The following is a 16,730-nucleotide window of genomic DNA, read 5'->3' as shown; positions in this document are numbered from 1 at the left end:
CCTTTATGTGCCTCTAGGCGGCCCTTTATGTACCTCTAGGCGGCCCTTTATGTGCCTCTAGGCGGCACCTTGATGCGCCTCTAGGGGGGCTCCTTTATGTGCCTCTAGGCGGCCCTTTATGCGCCTCTAGGCGGCCCCTTTATGTGCCTCTAGGCGGCCCCTTTATACGCCTCTAGGCGGCCCCTTTATGTGCCTCTAGGCGGCCCTTTATGCGCCTCTAGGCGGCCCCTTTATGTGCCTCTTGGCGGCCCTTTATGCGCCTCTAGGCGGCACCTTTATGCGCCTCTATGCGGCTCCTTTATGTGCCTCTAGGCGGCCCTTCATGCGCCTCAAGGTGGCACCTTTATGCGCCTCTAGGCGGCTCCTTTATATGCCTCTAGGCGGCCCTTTATGTGCCTCTAGGCGGCTCCTTTATGTACCTCAAGGCGGCCCTTTATGAGCCTCTAGGCGGCCCCTTTATGTACCTATAGGCGGCTCCTTTATGTGCCTCTAGGCGGCTCTTTTATGAGCCTCTAGGCGGCTCCTTTATGCGCCTCTAGGCGGCTCCTTTATGCGCCTCTAGGCGGCTCCTTTATGCGCCTCTAGGCGGCTCCTTTATGTACCTCCAGGCAGCTCCTTTATGTGCCTCTAGGCGGCCCTTTATGTGCCTCTAGGCGGCTCCTTTATGTGCCTCTAGGCGGCTCTTTTATGAGCCTCTAGGCGGCTCCTTTATGCTCCTCTAGGCGGCTCCTTTATGCGCCTCTAGGCGGCTCCTTTATGTACCTCCAGGCGGCTCCTTTATGTGCCTCTAGGCGGGTCCTTCATGTGCCTTTAGGCGGCTCCTTTATGTGCCTCTAGGCGGCTCCTTTATATACCTCCAGGCGGCTCCTTTATATGCCTCTAGGCGGCCCTTTATGTGCCTCTAGGCGGCTCGTTTATGTACCTCTTGGCGGCCGCTTTATGTACCTCTAGGCGGCCTCTTTATGTACTTCTCGGCGGCCCCTTTATGTGCCTCTTGGCGGCCCTTTATGTACCTCTAGGCAGCTCCTTTATGTGGCTCTGGGCGGCTCCTTTATGTGCCTCTAGGCGGCCCTTTATGTGCCTCTAGGCGGCTCTGTTATGTACCTCTAGGCGGCCCCTTTATATACCTCTAGGCGGCCCCTTTATATACCTCTAGGCGGCCTCTTTATGTACCTCTAGGCGGCCCCTTTATATACCTCTAGGCGGCCTCTTTATGTACCTCTAGGCGGCCCCTTTATATACCTCTAGGCGGCCTCTTTATGTATCTGTAGGCGGCCCATTTATGTGCCTCTAGGCGGCATCTTTACATGCCTCTAGGCGGCTTGTTTATGGGATTTTAGGGGGCTATTCTAGGAGCCTCTTGGCGGCCATTTTATTTGCGTCCTGGTGGCCATTTTATGTGCTTTAAGGCGGCCGCTTAATAGGCCTCTTGGTGGCTATTTAGGGGCTTCTAGACGTCCATTTTATGTGAATGTAGGCGGCCGTTCCATGGACCTTAAGGTGGCAATTTTATGTGCCTCTAGGCGGCATCTTTATGTATCTCTAGGCGACCCATTATGTACCTCCAGGCGACCCATTATGTACCTCTAGGCGACCCATTATGTGCCTCTAGGCGACCCATTATGTACCTCCAGGCGACCCATTATGTACCTCTAGGCGGCCCCTTTATGTGCCTCTAGGCGGCCCCTTTATGTGCCTCTAGGCGGCCCCTTTATGTGCCTCTAGGCGGCCCCTTTATGTACCTACAAGCGACCCATTATGTTCCTCTAGGCGGCTCTTTATGTGCCTCTGTCTGTCCCCTTTATGTGCCTCTAGGCGGCCCCTTTATGCGCCTCTAGGCGGCCCCCTTTATGCGCCTCTAGGCGGCCATTTTATGTGCCTCTAGTCGGCCATTTTATGTGCCTCTAGGCGGCCCTTTATGCACCTATAGGCGTCCATTTTATGTGCCTCTAGGCGGCCATTTTATGTGCCTCTAGGCGGCCATTTTATGTGCCTCTAGGCGGCCATTTTATGTGCCTCTAGGCGACCCTTTATGCGCCTATAGGCGTCCATTTTATGTGCCTCTAGGCGGCCATTTTATGTGCCTCTAGGCGGCCATTTTATGTGCCTCTAGGCGGCCATTTTATGTGCCTCTAGTCGGCCATTTTATGTGCCTCTAGGCGGCCCTTTATGCACCTATAGGCGTCCATTTTATGTGCCTCTAGGCGGCCATTTTATGTACCTCTAGTCGGCCATTTTATGTGCCTCTAGGCGGTCATTTTATGTGCCTCTAGGCGGCCATTTTATGTGCCTTTAGGCGGCAATTTTATGTGCCTATAGGCGGCAATTTTATGTTGCTTTTAGGCGGCCATTTTATGTGCCTCTAGGCGGCAATTTTATGTGCCTCTAGGCGGCCATTTTATGCACCTCTAGTCGGCCATTTTATGTGCCTCTAGGCGGCCATTTTATGTGCCTCTAGGCGGCCATTTTATATGATGAGCCTCTACGCGGCCCGCCATCATTGCTCCTATAAGAGACTCTCAGGGGACGGAAGTTTACTTGTAGTAAACTCCATGTAAGTTGTTAACATTATACTGTGAATATTGTCCACAAGAGAGCGGAGGGGGAGAGGGCGATCTACACAGAAGCTCAGATGGGAACCCTTGCAAGAAAATAAATAAATAATTCAAAGCCTAATTAATATGATATAGCAAAGTTCGTGGTAGGGGGGTAGGTTTGGTACTCTTTAAAGTTGTACTCCCTACATATATGCCATTCCCTGTTGGGCACATACCCAGCAGGAATTACTGTTAGAAATTAGGTGAGGCTAGCTCCCTGAGTAGGGTCTTCTAGCTCGCATAGACAGAGAAGCAGACATTATTTCTTATTGGTACAGATTTATCATTTCTTGCTCTATTTTGTGTTGATGCAGTTAACAACTTATTATTACTACCTTCAATATAACTTTTCATCCTTTTGACAACATCAATAATATCAACTATACTTTCCGAAGAATGTGTAAACATAGCTTCCTTAATCTCTCTTAATAAGGGAGATTTCTAATTCCTGAGATCAACTTTGTCATTCTTCTCTTTATGGGTTCAAGTCAAATTATGTCCAGTAAATTGTATGTTGACCAAACTGAACGGTTTAATCTAAATAGGTCCTTACAAGAGCAAGATAAAGGCAGAGAATAACATTACTAAATGCTACACCGTATATTTCTGTGTGAGAAAATGAGCACCATTACTCTACCTAAACCAGAAGCCAACACCACAATGATCACAGGAGTTTGGTCAAAATATTGACAAGTTTTAAGTTATAAAATATATAAAAAAATTCAGGAGGCAGACTTTGGAACTTTATTTGTTTTAGTGATCTCAAAAATGTATTTCTGACCCAATGTTTAACACTAACATCTTGTTTTAATAACGTTAAATTGTTCTTCCAGATGACAGAATTCTGAAGAGTATAAAGACAGAAGAAATTAACTAGTTAAAGAACAAATTGAAAATAACAAATAAAGCTGGAACCGAATATTGCATTAACATGTGAACACATTTTGTAAAGTTTGGTTTATTTGGAAATCACTTATATTTTTGGTCAATTAAGTGACTGTATTGTGGTTAATGCAGTCGGATCATCACCGATTAGATCCGAGTTTGATTCCCTGGCAGTGTGAGATGCTCAGCCTCCTGATACCTCTGTTCACCTAGCAGTAAACATTAACCTGGAAATTAGTCAACTGTTGAGGGATGCATCCTGAGGAAGGTCTGTCGTTGGCTTAGGAAGGCCTACATAAGCCTAACAAGCTGCCCGTCTCCGACAGTGGGAAACAATGTTATGTTTTTAAACATAATATAATAACAAAACCAGCGTGGGACATTTACTGCTTGTGTGAAACTTGACAACAGTTGTGTGAGGTGAGAATCATACGGCCCAATATGGCGGCCTCGAGTCCTGTTATCCAACCGGAAGATGTGAACAGACTGCGGTATGGACTGGCTGTGACTAAGGCAGGACGAGACGCGCTAGCAAGTGTGTTTATGTGGTCGTACCGGGGCACCTTCCCAGTAGTGACTTACCTCACTCAGGACTTGGGGTACACCAATGCTCAGTACAGGCGTGTCTTCGATGATCACCAGAGGGATAAACTCGAAGCTTCCTCTGACGCGGCAACTTTTGACATCACCCTGTTGTATAAACTCCTGCAACATGTGTGTGGTCTGGCTGAGATGAATGACCCCACGTGGACCACTCCAGGGCCTCAGGGACCATCACTTGAACACCTTATTTACAGCCTGAAGCAACACCGAAACACGTTGGCCCATGATAATGTGGGAATGTCAGAGCAAGATCTTACGTCAACACTGACGGAGCTCAGTGACTTATTGGCCAAGATGCTGGCTGAGGCCGGCGTCCGGTGTAGGACAAACAGCCAGGATGTGGACCACGTGACCAGAGATGTCACCAAGTATATTGGTGGTCTGCTAGCGAAGGTCAGAGAGCCGCTGGATCCCTCAGATGTGGCGTACTTGCCTCAGCTCCGCCAGGAGATTAAGATGTTCAGAAGCCACATCACAGAAGAGGTTAAGCAGATGAACAAGCAGGAGCTAACTGACGGGTATAAACTGCTGTACCAGATTGTTCCCGCACCCTGGCTCCTCCTCAACATTAACTACAACCCAAGTCTTGCTTTTACACGACTACGACTCCTTGAAGATCCCGTCATAGGGGCAAGACCCTCCCATGCGGCCAAGGGTCAGGATAGCACAAGACCCTCCCACGCTGCCAAGGGTCAGGATATAGACTATGAACACATCTTGAGTATGAGACGAGAGGACGGAAGAGTCCCTCAGTGTGTCCTCCTGACGGGGGAAGGTGGTATGGGCAAGACAACTTTACTCAAGCTCATCCTCGAGAAGTGGGTAGAGGACCCTGCTGCCATACGTCACCTGGGCACTGTGGACCTCGTTTTCTATGTACAGTGCAGGGACATACATCTTAATACCTTCGAAGATCTCCTCCGCCAGTTACTGCCTCAAACACTTCGTGATTCTGGTGTCGACTTCCAGCAGTTTAAGGAGATAATCTTGAGCTTAAATATATTAGTCCTGATTGACGGCTACGACGAGGTCAACGACCATTCAGGAAGGCTGGTGAAGGAGCTGTTGCACCTGCCTGGCAAGGATGTGAGGTTGGTGATAACCACACGGCCGGGGTGGGACCAACAACTGTCACAGCTCGTCCCACACACCAGACCTCGCTGCAACATCCTCGTATTGGGCATCACTCCAGAACGTCGCGTGGAGTTCGCCGAGAGAACCATCAAGGTGCTGGTGGAGGAAGAGAGCCAACGGAGTGTCATTACAGGGAGGTTTACCCAGCGGCTGGAGCAGATGAGTCAGTTCCTGGGTGAGTACCTCAACACTCCACTCACCTTGACCTTGTTGGCGCTGCTGTGTGTCGAGGCTCCAGAAGAATTTAACAATCTCACCACAAACACTCAAGTCTACGAGAAGATTCATGACTTCATAACCAGCAAACTGGTGTCCAGACTCACAGACAAAAATGTGGCTGACCCCAAAGGAAAATGTGACCAGTTTCTGTTGTTCTTTGAAGAGATTAGTTTAAGAGGGATCCAGAGGCAGGAGTACGACCTTCGGCCGGAAACGGAAGCGGAGATTAGGGAGAAGTGTAAAACTCTGGGACTGCCGCAGGACGAGGTCTTGTCCAACTATTTCACAAGAAGCAGCTACCGTCGGGGCCTCAGTGTGGTGTGGGTGTTTGGCTATTTTCACGCCAGGTACCAGGAGTATTGTGCCAGCAGGGGGCTGGTCGATCTCTTGTTGAGGGCTGAGCAAGACCGAGGTGATCCAGCATCACACCGTGTGTCAGGGGAAAGGTCTATAATCATTGACCTCTTGGTGGATGTTGTACGTAAGGAAAAACGCTCCTTGGGAGATCACCTGAGAGGGTCAAAGTTTGATATTAGCGCCGTGCAACATGAGCTTTGGGCGCACCACAGATGGGATAACATTTTAGTCAGCACTACCGGGGTGCTGTGTGCCCGGGGAGTAGAGCACATGTTCATTACTCACATAATTGACCTGTGCGAGATGGTTACACCTGAGACTGACGAGCTGTTGAAGCATGTAGCAGAGTCCCGCGGGAGTGAGCACGTCATCCAAGCCGTGTGTGAGAAGCTGCATACAGAACAAGAGTGGAGAATAGAGAGTGTTGACTCGTGGGTTGTCCTGCCGCTTGTTCTTAAGAAGGTGACACCTAAGAACATTTGCCTAGTCATAAACGATACAACCCAACTAAAGCAGCGCCTGTCTGCACTGTCAGTGCTGGCAAAAATGAAGGTAACCATATCCTTAGATCTTGACTATAGTTTAGACAGCAAAGAGAGAAGTGTTATATCAAAACAACATTTGGAGAGGCTGACAGCCCCCGGCAGTAAGTGTATCTTAGAGGAGTTTGATGGTGTCTTGTTTGAGGCAGACATACCCCTCCTGCCTCACACCCTCGAGAGCCTCACCCTGCGCCTCACACCACAGCAACTGCCCGTCCTCATCCGTCACCTGCCTCACCTTCCTCACCTGCAACGTCTTGGTAAATATTCATATTTTCCACCATAATTTTTAGGGTTATTTATTAATACCAAAATTACGCAAAGGCTTCATTCGTCATGTTTAATATAGTAATTCAGATTTACATTGTTTACATATATGTTTACAACCTTATGGACGAAAGATTCCTTATATTGTTTACAAACATAATCACCTTAAAGGAGACAAACACCTTATATTGTTTACAAATATAGTCACCTTAAGGGAGACAAACACCTTATATTGTTTACAAATATAGTCACCCTAAGGGTGACAAACCTTCTACTTTGATTACAAATATAGACTTATTAAGGGCGACTACTCCATGAATAATAAATTTTCGAAACATTCCGCTGCTGTATATATTCTTGTGCATAAATAATTTCATGAAGTATTTAGCGACGCCATACTTTTGGTTCAGATGACTTACCACTTTGACTTTGACTCGTGGTACAGATCTCCTTTCACTGTGACCTAATTCCTGTTCAAGATGACCTTTCACTGTGACCTAATTCCTGTTCAGGATGACCTTTCACTGTGACCTAATTCCTGTTCAGGATGACCTTTCACACTGACCTAATTCCTGTCCAAGATGACCCTTCACTGTGACCTAATTCCTGTTTAAGATGACCTTTCACTGTGACCTTGATCCCTTGGTTAATTAGACCTTCCGTAACTTTGATCCTTAATTCAGGTGACCCATCTATCCCTGTGACCTTTATACTTGGTCCAGATGACCTTTCACTGTGACCTTGACTTAGTTTATATGACCTTCTAATGAGACCTTGACCATTGATAAAGATAACCATGACTGTGACCTTGACCATGATACAGATGACCTTGACCATTGATACAGATGACCTTGACCATGGCTTTTAAAAGCTATTAATACATAGTTTAGATGCTATTAATACTGTCCAAAATACGGACTTGTCATCAGGTAATAAACCCAGCAGTAAGGTGAGTGGATGACTCAGTATGTCTTCTTGTTATATCTTAGAACATACCAGTAACGACCGTGACTGTATCTCAGTGTATGTCTTCAGACATTACCCTGGACGACACGGGCTACGTGGTCCCGGACACCCTGGACGACACGGGCTACGTGGACCCGGACACCCTGGACGACACGGGCTACGTGGACCCGGACACCCTGGACGACACGGGCTACGTGATCCCGGACACCCTGGACGCCACGGGCTACGTGGACCCGGACACCCTGGACGCCACGGGCTACGTGGACCCGGACACCCTGGACGCCACGGGCTACGTGGACCCGGACACCATGGACGCCACGGGCTACGTGGACCCGTACACACTGGGCAGTATGCCGTACCAGGGAAGGGAGCTCCGCCTGACCAGCTGGGACCTCACTGATGACGACCCAGCCATAGATTGGTGCTGCCATCTGGCGGCTCAGCTGTGTCCTTTCTCAAGAGAAGGGTGTAGTCGCCTGGTCTTCCGTAACACGCGTCTCACCAGTACGTATTGACGACATTTTAACACGTGAATATCTGTAACTCAGTTGTTTAATTCACAGTGCTTCCGGTGGTTTCAAAAATATTTTTACATTAAAAGTCATGAATTAGAGAACTTATAAGGCTTCTTGAGTAACTTTGAGCACCGTTTAGCGACCAAGAATATTCATTAAGCAAGCTTCACTGCTTATAAGATAACACTGATCAATATTTAGCCCAACATTGTCTTGCTTAATACAAGCTAGATTTACTTGATAAAAGTTTTCTTTGGCATGAGTGTGTGACATAGACAGGTGTGGGTGGGGAGAGTAGCCAGGTGTGGGCTTTAGTGTTCCCTCTCATGTGCAGGTGTGGGTGGGGAGACTAGCCAGGTGTGGGCTTTAGTGTTCCCTCTCATGTGCAGGTGTGGGTGGGGAGAGTAGCCAGGTGTGTGCTTTAGTGTTCCCTCTCATCTGCAGGTGTGAGTGGGGAAAGTAGTCAGGTGTGAAAGAGACAGGTGTTGGTTTACTGTTCCGTCTCATCTGCAAGTGGGCGCTGGCAATGGTCCCAGTTGTAGAATTCAGTATTTACTCTGATATGCAGGTTTGGATGAGGAGAATATGCTGGTGTGGGGCTTCTTCTGCAGGTGTGGATGGGGAGAGTAGCCAGGTGTGGGCTTCAGTGTTCCCGCTCACCTGCAGGTGGGGTCCAGGAAACAATTTTAGGTTGCCACAACGTACCTTGAAGGTGTTTGAAAGCTGTGAAAACGTTTGTTTTCATGTATTAGCTACGTTATTGTGTGGTTGTAAATAAGTTGCCACAACTTACTGCACAACTTTGGCTAAACAATTTTGAGACCGTGTCGCAACCTTAAATGTTGCATAAAAATCGTTTTCCTGATTAATAGCATATATATAACAAATTTAGGAATATATTAAAAATATATTTCTACATATTCTAGAAATAAAATTGAAGCATAATAAAAGGTAGGTTAAAAATATTTTATTCATTACTTTCACTTAATAGAGAATCCATGGTAGTGGTGGTGGAATTGTTGCTGGGTTGTGGTTGGTGGCTGTGGTGGTAGGTTGTGGTTGGTGGCAGTGGTGGGTGATGTTTATTGTTGGTGGTAGTGGTTGGTGGTGGTGGTGGTTGATTGCTGTGGTTGGTAATTGTGGTGGCTGATGGTTGTGATTAGTGGTAGTGGTGGTTATTGTTAATGGTGGTCGAGGTTGTGGTGGTTTATGGTATCTGGCTCTGCTCCACTACCCTCCTCCACATCTGCACCACTACCCTCCTCCTCCTCTGCACCACTACCCTCCTTTTCCTCTGCACCACTACCCACCACCTCCTCTGCACCACAACCCTCCTCCTCTGCTCCATTACCCTCCTTCTCCTCTGCACCACTACCCTCATCCTCCTTTGCACCACTACCCTCCTCCTCCTCTGCACCACTAGCCTCCTCCTCTGATCCACTATCGTCATCCTCCTCTGTACCACTACCCTCCTCCTCTTCCTTTGCACCACTACCCTCCTCTTCCTCCTCAGCCCCACTACCCTCCCACTCTGCACCACTACGCTCCTCCTCTGCACCACTACTCTCATCCTTCTCTGCACCACTACCCTCCTCCTTCTCTGCACCACTACCCTCCTCCTCCTCTGCACCACTACCCTCCTCCTCCTCCTCTGCACAACTACCCTCTTCTTCCTCTGCACCACTACCCTTCTCCTCTGAACCACTACCCTCCTCCTCCTCTGCACCACTACCCTCCTCCTCCTCTGCACCACTACCCTCCTCCTCCTCTGCTCCACTACCCTCATTTTCCTCTGCACCACTACCCTCATCCTCCTTTGCACCACTACCCTCCTCCTCCTCTGCACCACTACTCCCTCCTCTGCACCACTACCCTCCTCCTCCTCTTCTGCACCACTACTCTCATCCTCCTCCTCTGCATCACTTCCTTCCTCCTCTGCACCACTACCCTCCTCTTCCTCTGCACCACTACCCTCCTCCTCTGCAACACTACCTTCCTCCTCCTCTGCACAACTACCCTCCTCTTCCTCTGCACCACTACCCTTCTCCTCTGAACCACTACCCTCCTCCTCCTCTGCACCACTACCCTCCTCCTTCTCTGCACCACTACCCTCCTCCTCTACACCACTACCCTCTTCCTCTGCACCACTACCCTCCTCCTCCTCTGCACCACTACCCTCTTCCTCCTCTGCACCGCTACCCTCCTCCTCCTCTGCACCACTACCCTCTTCCTTATCTACACCACTACCCTCCTCCTCCTCTGCACCACTACCCTCCTCTTCTGCACCACTTCCCTCCTCCTCTGCACCACTACCCTCCTCCTGTGCACCACTACCCTCCTCCTCCTCTGAACCACTACCCTCCTCCTCTGCACCACTACCCTCCTCCTCCTCTGCACCACTATCCTCCTCCTCTGCAGCACTACCCTCCTCCTCCTCCTCTGCACCACTACCCTTCTCCTCCTCTGAACCACAACCCGCCTCCTCCTCTGCACCACTACCCTCCTCCTCCTCTGCACCACTACCCTCCTCCTCCTCAGCACCACAACCCTCCTCCTCCTCTGCACCACTACCCTCCTCCTCCTCTGCACCACTACCCTCCTCCTCTTCTGCACCACTACCCTCCTCCTCCTCAGCACCACTACCCTCCTCCTCCTCTGCACCACAACCCTCCTCCTACTCTGCACCACTACCCTCCTCCTACTCTGCACCACTACCCTCCTCCTCCTCCTCCGCACCACTACCCTCCTCCTCTGCACCACTACCCTCCTCCTCCTCCTCCTCCTTAAGAGATGGGTGTGAGGTATAGCCAGGTGTGGGCTTCAGTGTTCCCTTTCATCTGCAGGTGTGGGTGGGGAGAGTTGCCAGGTGTGGGCTTCAGAGTTCCCTCTCATCTGCAGGTGTGGGTGTGGAGAGTGGCCAGGTGTGGGCTTCAGAGTTCCCTCTCATCTGCAGGTGTGGGTGTGGAGAGTAGCCAGGTGTGGGCTGCAATGTTCCCTCTTATCTACAGGTGTGGGAGGGGAGAGTTGCCAGGTGTGAGCTGCAATGTTCCCTCTCATCTGCAGGTGTGGGTGTGGAGAGTGGCCAGGTGTGGGCTTCAGAGTTCCCTCTCATCTGCAGGTGTGGGTGTGGAGAGTAGCCAGGTGTGGGCTGCAATGTTCCCTCTTATCTACAGGTGTGGGTGGGAGAGTTGCCAGGTGTGGGCTTCAGAGTTCCCTATCATCTGTAGGTGTGGGTGGGGAGAGTTGCCAGGTGTGGGCTTCAGAGTTCCCTCTCATCTGCAGGTGTGGGTGTGGAGAGTGGCCAGGTGTGGGCTTCAGAGTTCCCTCTCATCTGCAGGTGTGGGTGTGGAGAGTAGCCAGGTGTGGGCTGCAATGTTCCCTCTTATCTACAGGTGTGGGAGGGGAGAGTTGCCAGGTGTGAGCTGCAATGTTCCCTCTCATCTGCAGGTGTGGGTGGGGAGAGTAGCCAGGTGTGGGCTTCAATGTTCCCTCTCATCTACAGGTGTGGGTGGGGAGAGACTCCTGCGAGGACTTCACCGGAGGGGCGTCACTGGTGGTAGCCTTTGGATTGAGATCCGGGACAGTGAGGAGAACAAGAAGTACCTCCAAGAGCTCGGTGCGTCGCTTAACAATTTTAATATTGTTTCTATACGGTAGATTGTTGAGACCTGCCTCACGAGACCAATAATGTACAAGGACACATCTACGAGGAGCTGGTTGTTGAGACCAGCCTCACGAGACCAATAATGTACAAGGACACATCTACGAGGAGCTGGTTGTTGAGACCAGCCTCACGAGACCAATAATGTACAAGGACACATCTACGAGGAGCTGGTTGTTGAGACCAGCCTCACGAGACCAATAATGTACAAGGACACATCTACGAGGAGCTGGTTGTTGAGACCTGCCTCACGAGACCAATAATGTACAAGGACACATCTACGAGGAGCTGGTTGTTGAGACCAGCCTCACGAGACCAATAATGTACAAGGACACATCTACGAGGAGCTGGTTGTTGAGACCAGCCTCACGAGACCAATAATGTACAAGGACACATCTACGAGGAGCTGGTTGTTGAGACCAGCCTCACGAGACCAATAATGTACAAGGACACATCTACGAGGAGCTGGTTGTTGAGACCAGCCTCACGAGACCAATAATGTACAAGGACACATCTACGAGGAGCTGGTTGTTGAGACCTGCCTCACGAGACCAATAATGTACAAGGACACATCTACGAGGAGCTGGTTGTTGAGACCTGCCTCACGAGACCAATAATGTACAAGGACACATCTACGAGGAGCTGGTTGTTGAGACCTGCCTCACGAGACCAATAATGTACAAGGACACATCTACGAGGAGCTGGTTGTTGAGACCAGCCTCACGAGACCAATAATGTACAAGGACACATCTACGAGGAGCTGGTTGTTGAGACCAGCCTCACGAGACCAATATAGATGTACATTACAATTCAATGATTATGATGTACATCTCTCAATGAGATGATTACATCTCATCAAGTATTAGATGTACATGTGTAGATCTACAGTAATCTACAGATGTACATGCGTAGATGTACAGTAATCTACAGATGTACATGTGTAGATATACAGTAATCTACAGATGTACATGTGTAGATGTACAGTAATCTACAGATGTACACGTGTAGATGCACAGTAATCTACAGATGTACTGTATAGATGTAGACTAATCTACAGATGTACATGTGTAGATGTACAGTAATCTACAGATGCACATGTGTAGATGTACAGTAATCTACAGATGTACAGTAATCTACAGATGTACAGTAATCTACAGATGTACAGTAATCTACTGATGTAGAGGCACAGTAATCTACAAATGTACATGTGTAGATGTACAGTAATCTACAGATGTACAAGTGTTGATGTACAGTAATCAACTGATGTACACGTGTAGATGTACAGTAATCTACAGATGTACATGTGTAGATGTACAGTAATCTACTGATGTAGAGGCACAGTAATCTACAAATGTACATGTGTAGATGTACAGTAATCTACAGATGTACATGTGTAGATGTACAGTAATCTACAGATGTACATGTGTAGATGTACAGTAATCTACAGATGTACATGTGTAGATGTACAGTAATCTACAGATTTACATGTGTAGATTTACAGTAATCTACTGATGTACATGTGTAGATGCACAGTAATCTACAGATGTACATGTGTAGATGTACAGTAATCTACAGATGTACATGTGTAGATGTACAGTAATCTACTGATGTACATGTGTAGATGTACAGTAATTTACAGATGTACATGTGTAGATGTCCAATAATCTACAGATGTACAAGTGTAGATGTACTGTAATCTACAGATGTGCATGTGTAGATGTACAATAATCTACAGATGTACATGTGTAGATGTACAGTAATCTACAGATGTACATAACATTGAGACCAATGTCCTCCTACACACGAGGACCTCGCTGGAACTCTTACCACTGACGGGTTTATCAAAGTTTTATCACAAGTTGGGTTTAGTTAAACATACAACAAGACCGTGTGTATGTTTGTGGTTTGTATAAGTTTTTGTGTGTTGGTTGTATGATAAATATATCCAAAGGTTACTTGATCAACCAGGCTGTGACTTTAGGCTGTGAGCAGACGTGTCTAACAGCCTGGATGACCAGAGCAGCAGCCAGGAGACATGGTCGGTGACCAGACCAGGAGACATGGTCGGTGACCAGACCAGGAGACATGGTCGGTGACCAGACCAGCAGCCAGGAGACATGGTCGGTGACCAGACCAGCAGCCAGGAGACATGGTCGGAGACCAGGGGTCATGGTCCCCAGAACGACCAACTGGTAGACTACAAGTGGGTGGTATGAATGTGTATGATGGTGGATTAAAGGATCTCTTGTGTCGGCGATGAGTCACAATAACGTGGCTAAATTATGTTGACCAGACCATTCTCAAGTCGATTGTCACAATCGACTTGAGAATGGTCCAGGACGGACCGAAACGTCGTCGTCCCTTCACCTTCTAGTGTGTGGTCTGGTCAACAAATTTCTTGTGTCCATTGTAAGAATGAGTTTTTATGCTGTAGTATTAATGAGCTTTGGTACGCAAGTGGTATGGATGGGTTTTGTTATATTAATGATATAAATAATTTGTTTATACTGGATATATGAACAGATATGGTATGCTGATGGCATGAATATGTTTTAGTATGCTGGAGGTATGAGTGAGTTTTAGTATGCTGGAGATACCTTCCTTGAGGTTGTTTCGGGGCTTAGCGTCCCCGCGGCCCGGCCTCTTCATTGCTGGACTGGTCAACCAGGCTACTGGACGCCGCTGCTCGCAGCCTGACATATGACTCACAACCTCGTTGATCAGGTATCCTCTGGATACCTGATCCTCCAGGTATCTCGAGTGTTCATGAGTGTTCTGTCATGAACACTGTGAGAGGTTGGCCAGTTATGCCCCTTATGTGTACTGAAATAGTATAAATATAGTGGAAGGTATAGATAAGCAGCCTTCCAGTCTGTAGTGGAAGGTATAGATAAGCAGCCTTCCAGTCTGTAGTGGAAGGTATAGATAAGCAGCCTTCCTGTCTGTAGTGGAAGGTATAGATAAGCAGCCTTCCAGTCTGTAGTGGAAGGTATAGATAAGCAGCCTTCCAGTCTGTAGTGGAAGGTATAGATAAGCAGCCTTCCAGTCTGTAGTGGAAGGTATAGATAAGCAGCCTTCCAGTCTGTAGTGGAAGGTATAGATAAGCAGCCTTCCTGTCTGTAGTGGAAGGTATAGATAAGCAGCCTTCCAGTCTGTAGTGGAAGGTATAGATAAGCAGCCTTCCAGTCTGTAGTGGAAGGTATAGATAAGCAGCCTTCCAGTCTGTAGTGGAAGGTATAGATAAGCAGCCTTCCAGTCTGTAGTGGAAGGGATAGATAAGCAGCCTTCCAGTCTGTAGTGGAAGGTATAAATAAGCATTTGTTTGCTGATTTTATGAATAAGTTTTGGTATGAACTTGATATATTTGAATTTTCTACACTTTATTATCAATATGACTTTATTTACTATTGTTTATTGAATCGCTATTATTAGTCTTGGCTCTTTATTTGTTAAGGGATCTTAGTTATTGTAACATTTTATTAAGGATTTTAGGCATTGAGAATTTTTGTCTGACTTTTAGGCTGCCTTAACCTTATTATCATCAAGATTAAGCAGGAGCATATATACATCTTTGATATTTTAAGTTGCTTAATGTACAACTAAATACAGTAAGTTGCCTATTGCAATTTACCATAATGCATTAAGCAGCTTACTGTATATATGTTTTTTAGTATTATCAGTATTCTTTTGTAAATTTGCTCTAATACAGTAGCTAGCTTTTGGGCACTTACTTTATTACAGTAATTAACGTACTGTACAAGATATTTCATACAGTATGCAGCTTACTGTTCAAGTAGTTTAATACAGCAAGTGTCCTTCTGCACACTTAAATGTATAATTACTTTAGTAAAGAAACTGCAATATGTACACCTCCTTTGATACAGTAAGTAGTACTGTACTATATTTTTTATAGTTCAGTACTGCAAGTATTAAAGTAAATACATGCATTATCTGAAATAAAGTAACATATAAGTTTAAACAATTTAAACACTTTTATTTTCACTCATTCTCTGAGGCCTATTGTTTGGAGGTATTAACTTGCTAGTGGTATATGATATGACTTTTTCAACAGAAACAGAGTAAGACAAATCCGAGTGGTAAACGTTGTCAATGGTCCTCAGGACTCTGGCCTGAGACCTGTCTTGTTTACCGTATATATAAACCATGTTGATACAACACTCAAGTGCAACATTACCTAGTTTCCGATGATACAAAAATGTTGATAGAAATAAATTAAGAAAAACTTAAAATCGTTGCAAGATAACTTAGGCTTTTAAAATTTAGCAAAAGATTTGCATATGATGATCGATACTGTCTATGCAAAGTTTAATATTACTTTGACTTTTCTTTAAGTGACTGGAGAGGAAAGTCTTATTTAAAAAAAAAAAATATTTGAAGATGACCTAACTAGTTACATCTGAGGGTATAAGACTCAGTGATTGTGACAACCGGTCACAATCAGGGTCAGGGAGCCGGTCGGCCGAGCGGACAGCACACTTGATTTGTGATCCTGTGGTCCCGGGGTCGATCCCGGGCGCCGGCGAGAAACAATGGGCAGAGTTTCTTTCACCCTATGCCCCTGTTACCTAGCAGTAAAATAGGTACCTGGGTGTTAGTCAGCTGTCACGGGCTGCTTCCTGGGGGTGGAGGCCTGGTCGAGGACCGGGCCGCGGGGACACTAAAGCCCCGAAATCATCTCAAGATAACCTCAAGATAACCTTTCCTGACATTTTCCTGTCATAGACACCGTCACTATACCTCACTGTCGAACTGTTGCTGCTGACAGTGAGAACAGTACCCAACCTTATAACATTTAAACTGGGAAAAAGTCACCATTGCTGACCTGGAAAAACTTCGAGTGTCTGTTTAACAGAAAATTTTATAATATTCATATATCAATCATTGTTTAAATACTAATATGAAATTACGCAATTCACGTTAAAATTGGTGATAGTTGAATGGCTTTGTTAGTGTAACGCATGTC

The 16,730-nt window shown here is 47.1% G+C and overlaps 2 protein-coding genes across 2 annotated transcripts in view; one reads left to right on the top strand and one right to left on the bottom strand.

Moving 5' to 3' along the window:
• Nucleotides 1-16,730, bottom strand: part of LOC138350608 (uncharacterized) — a 401,046-nt gene that overhangs the window by 333,024 nt on the left and 51,292 nt on the right. The gene's annotated exons all lie outside the window — the stretch shown is intronic.
• Nucleotides 3,431-15,728, top strand: LOC123752047 (uncharacterized). Its single transcript, XM_045734113.2, has 3 exons — nucleotides 3,431-6,597; nucleotides 7,640-8,074; nucleotides 11,588-15,728. The coding sequence occupies exons 1-3, from the start codon at nucleotides 3,924-3,926 to the stop codon at nucleotides 11,740-11,742; spliced, it is 3,264 nt and encodes a 1,087-aa protein (XP_045590069.2). The 5' UTR covers nucleotides 3,431-3,923; the 3' UTR covers nucleotides 11,743-15,728.

The sequence above is a fragment of the Procambarus clarkii genome, chromosome 46 (assembly GCF_040958095.1).
Source record: "Procambarus clarkii isolate CNS0578487 chromosome 46, FALCON_Pclarkii_2.0, whole genome shotgun sequence".
NCBI classification, from domain to species: Eukaryota; Metazoa; Arthropoda; class Malacostraca; order Decapoda; family Cambaridae; genus Procambarus; species Procambarus clarkii.
The sequence above is the reverse complement of the archived record's forward strand: the minus strand, read 5'-3'. Positions and strand labels throughout refer to the sequence as shown.

Excerpts from the sequence above, each read along its gene's own strand:
- LOC123752047 (XM_045734113.2), top strand. The coding sequence starts at position 3,924 with ATGGCGGCCTCGAGTCCTGTTATCCAACCGGAAGATGTGAACAGACTG. Across the intron at positions 6,598-7,639 it reads TCCTCACCTGCAACGTCTTG|ACATTACCCTGGACGACACG; the intron begins GTAAATATTCAT and ends GTATGTCTTCAG. Across the intron at positions 8,075-11,587 it reads CCGTAACACGCGTCTCACCA|GTGTGGGTGGGGAGAGACTC; the intron begins GTACGTATTGAC and ends TCTCATCTACAG.